Source organism: Anoplophora glabripennis, unplaced genomic scaffold (genome assembly GCF_000390285.2).
Source record: "Anoplophora glabripennis isolate ALB-LARVAE unplaced genomic scaffold, Agla_2.0 scaffold2935, whole genome shotgun sequence".
NCBI classification, from domain to species: Eukaryota; Metazoa; Arthropoda; class Insecta; order Coleoptera; family Cerambycidae; genus Anoplophora; species Anoplophora glabripennis.
In genome coordinates, this window is record NW_019419025.1 from 1 (window position 1) to 3,938 (window position 3,938).

Here is a 3,938-nt window from a genome sequence, read left to right on the forward strand (position 1 = left end):
AAACCAAATATATTGGTAAAGGGAATGTAAGAATAACCTTATTGCCAAACGGAATACCTATACAGTTTCCTCAACTTAGAAATGAGCAAGAAGAAATTGTGGAAGATTGTCCGGAAAATGTTATTGTTGTCAGGTACCTATTTTTAAAAAACTATTTCAAATATTACAAAAAAAAAATTATATCTGTTTAATAAAAATATTAGTCATAAAACATCTTGTTTTATTTTTTTATATAGTATACCTAATTTGTCTACATTTTGCCACAGTTATCCTTGTATTATATGAACAATGTTTGATACTGATGCAGTTCGTTCAGTGTACATCTATTCAAAAGTGTAACTTCTCTCAGTGTAAACGATTGTGTTTCCGTCAAATCGGTCGACTCTAGCGTGACCACAAAACATCAAAGGAACCGCCGATTCTGTCACTTCTCGTTGGTATAGTGTTCTCTGATACAGTGTTTAAATTTAAATTTTTTATTTATTTTTATTAATTATCTCAAAGAGTATTAAAGAATCGGCATTTGAATAACGCTTTGGAGGGATAAATGTACATTTTTTTGGGATGATCCGAATATTTGTACGTGCACCAGTGGCGTTTATGCGAGAATGGCACAACCATTTAGAATTAAAAGAAAATGGTACGCCACTGACTTTTTCCCGCTTTGATATTTCTTTAGAAATCCGCCATCAATTCTGAATGAAATGGGTCTCTTCATTTTTTTCGTAGGATGCACCATTTTTGAGGAAAAATAAAACATTTTATTGCAAGTTGTGTATTTTACTCTTTGAAATAATTAATAAAAATAAATAAAAAATTAAATTTAAATACTCTGTATCTCCGAAACGAAGCATATTTAGATCTACGTTTATAAGAACTTTTCTTCACAGAACTACTTCGGCAACCACGCCCTAAAATATTTCGCACTTGTTTACAAACATCCTGTAATAATATACTATACACGGTGTTTTTTAAGTACTTGTACAAATTTTAAAGGGTCAATCTTTGACTAATTTTGAGATAAAAGTTCATATGAACATGGGTCGGCAACGGCTTGTTTCTTGAGATCGTCCAATAATTTTTTGTTTCAGCAGTTATTGTGTAAACTTATTTGTAGTAGTTTTTAGTTTTAGTCTTGTAAATGATCTAAGTTTGTCACAGCACAATACAATCGATAAGAGACACATTTTTTTGACCACTTTAACAGGAAATGTGCTTTAAAACATCTGCAAAAAAATGTATTCTTCCCAGGATAAAAAACCTTTTTTTCTTAGTTGCTAATAAAGGTAACATATTTTTTGTTAAAATAATAAGTCGTTGTAACTGAAATATCTGAATATACCACAGAATTTTCTATCGTGAACTGTTAACATCTGCCATAGAACCAAAGTTGAACAGTCATTAGGTCTGTTCCAACATGCAATTTGCATACGATTTAATAACGTACTTGTAATAATTGAAACTCAATTGAAACATGGTTCAAATCGTCTTTGTTTTTTTACGACAGAACTTTAAGCCCTTAGGGAAACACAAATTGGAATCCAAAATGTCATAGAAATTATATTTTCTCTAAGAGATTTTGTTAGTTAAATTGTTAAATAGGAAATAGTACAAATATAAGATCACGCGCGAATATAAACAAGACAACAAAAGTTAGAACAAACCTACAGACTTCCGCTTAAAAAAAATTAGTTCAAAATGAAATTACCCTTGCGGTGGCAACGACGCGAGACTCTTAGCGGCCTCCTTGTCCAATTTGTCGAAAGTCGGCAACGTCGCTTTGCCCGCATTCTTTATGATCTCTGTGTCCGTGACACCGGGACACACCGCCATAACTTTCACCTTGCTCAAGTTGTGGAAATATTCGGAACCCATGGATTTGGTGAATCCGATGACGAACCACTTGGTGCCGCTGTACACCGGCATGCTGAAGAGCGGCTGCAGGCCCAGAATCGAGGACACGTTGATAATGTATCCACCTCTGCCTCCTTTGTGGGCGCCCATATGTTGGAAGCCCAGTATAGTTCCCAGGACGAGTCCAGTCTGTCAAAAAAAAATAAAAATATTAAGAAAGTTTTATTTAGCGCATTACACAGTGCGACTTTCTAAGAACCAAGTCATTCCTGTGACATTCTCATTAACAAAACATAACAAATAAGATAGAAATAGATAAATAAATAACAAAGAATTGGATAACTTTTGCTAAAGAATTTTTTTTATGTTATTCAAAATATATCAAGTCGCTCTACACTTTTGATAATTCAATAATTGATCACAAGAAAACAACAATTCTTGGGGTGTACGAGGATGATAAATTAATTAAATGTATGATCTCCAGATATTTCCAATGCACGTTCTCTAATTGAATATTGTGAATATTATAAATGGGAAGCAATCAATAAATATTCTAGTTTTTAGCACACAAATACTGTATCTTTAGAATTACTCAAAATNTTTTTTATTTTTTTTAAATTAAAAAATTTTCAAAATCAAATTTCTAAAAATCTAAAGCCTTTGAATACTTGAAAATTTCATCACAAAAAGAAGAGCTCTCAAGCTTTAAAATGCTTTTTGAAAAATTTAAATCGGACGATTAGGTGAGCCGTGGTGATTGTTTAAACATTTTCGCAATTTTCACGCTTATAAACAATTGCAATAATTTAATGTTTTTTCAATTTTTTTTTAATTTTAAAATATGATTTCAAAGTACTCGGAAAGGCGAGTATTTGAAAAAAAACCTGATGATCCGCCCATTATTTTCGGAGTTATAGCCCTTTAAAGTTAACCCTTTACAGCAAAACTATAAGGGCTTTTTTGAACCAATAGGTTTGTTATTCCGAGTACTTTCCAGATATAGATTTTCAAAATTTGCAATCACGGGCGTCCCATTTAAAATGTCACTCATAGATATTCATGACCGCATGAAATCAATGAGGTATCAGTGGTGGGGCGAGCAAATACACAGCTACTCCGATCTGAATTCTCGAGTTTAAAATTGCGACACTCGGAAAAATTTCTCTTATCTCAGCATCTACTTAATGGACCAATTTCGATGATTTTTTTTTAAATCGATGTCTCGCAACTAAAAAATTCAATTATCATATTTTCAACTACATTTTACTATTAATTATTGGACTTTTGACATGCCGATAAACAGTTACTTTAAAAAATGATTAATTTATTATGTTTATTTATTTTCACGACTAAAATTTTTGCATGTTGCACCATGTTGTTGGTATTAATTAAGTATCCAAAAGATTCTTATACTTTTTTTTTATAAATAAAAAATAAATTTTAGATAAATATTTTAAAAGTAAACGAAAAAATTAAAATTATAATTATTCACAATTTATGTGAGTAATAATTTTTGAAAGACTTTTAGAAATTTATCGTACAACTAAAAATTAATACCAATTTTCAGTTGTTTATTTAAATAATTATTGTTTAAACAATTTTATAATATTTAAATAAACTTACTAGTATTACCAAAAATTTGAAAAGAACATTAAGTAATTGCAATTGTTTATATGCGTGAAAATTGCGAAAATGTTTAAACAATCACCACGGCTCTCCTAATAGTCCGATTTGAATTTTTCAAAAAGCATTTTAAAGATTGAGAGCTCTTCTTTTTGTGGTGAAATTTTCAAGTATTCAAAGGCTTTAGATTTTTAGAAATTTGATTTTGAAAATTTTTTAATTTAAAAAAAATTAAAAAAATTAAACAATTATTATGTAAAAACTATCGAACCGAATTGGATGAAATTTGGTGTGATGATTCTATGCACTAAGAAGTTTAATTGGGAAAAGTATGAAGATCCTAGGTATTATTCAAGTGTCTGAAAAAAATTGACAAATAAACTAGCATTTTTTGCAATTTTTTAAATGATTTTTCCGATTTTTGCAACAACAATAATTATTTTTTCGAATTGCAACTAACT

The 3,938-nt window shown here is 30.1% G+C and overlaps 1 protein-coding gene across 1 annotated transcript; it reads right to left on the reverse strand.

The window, feature by feature from the left end:
* Positions 1 to 1,708: 1,708 nt before the first annotated feature.
* On the reverse strand, positions 1,709 to 2,043 carry LOC111692727 (alcohol dehydrogenase 2-like; the record flags this gene model as incomplete). Its single annotated transcript, XM_023456829.1, has 1 exon — positions 1,709 to 2,043. A coding segment is annotated over one exon (335 nt), but the record flags the coding sequence as incomplete, so codon positions are not given.
* Between the last annotated feature and the right edge of the window lie 1,895 nt (positions 2,044 to 3,938).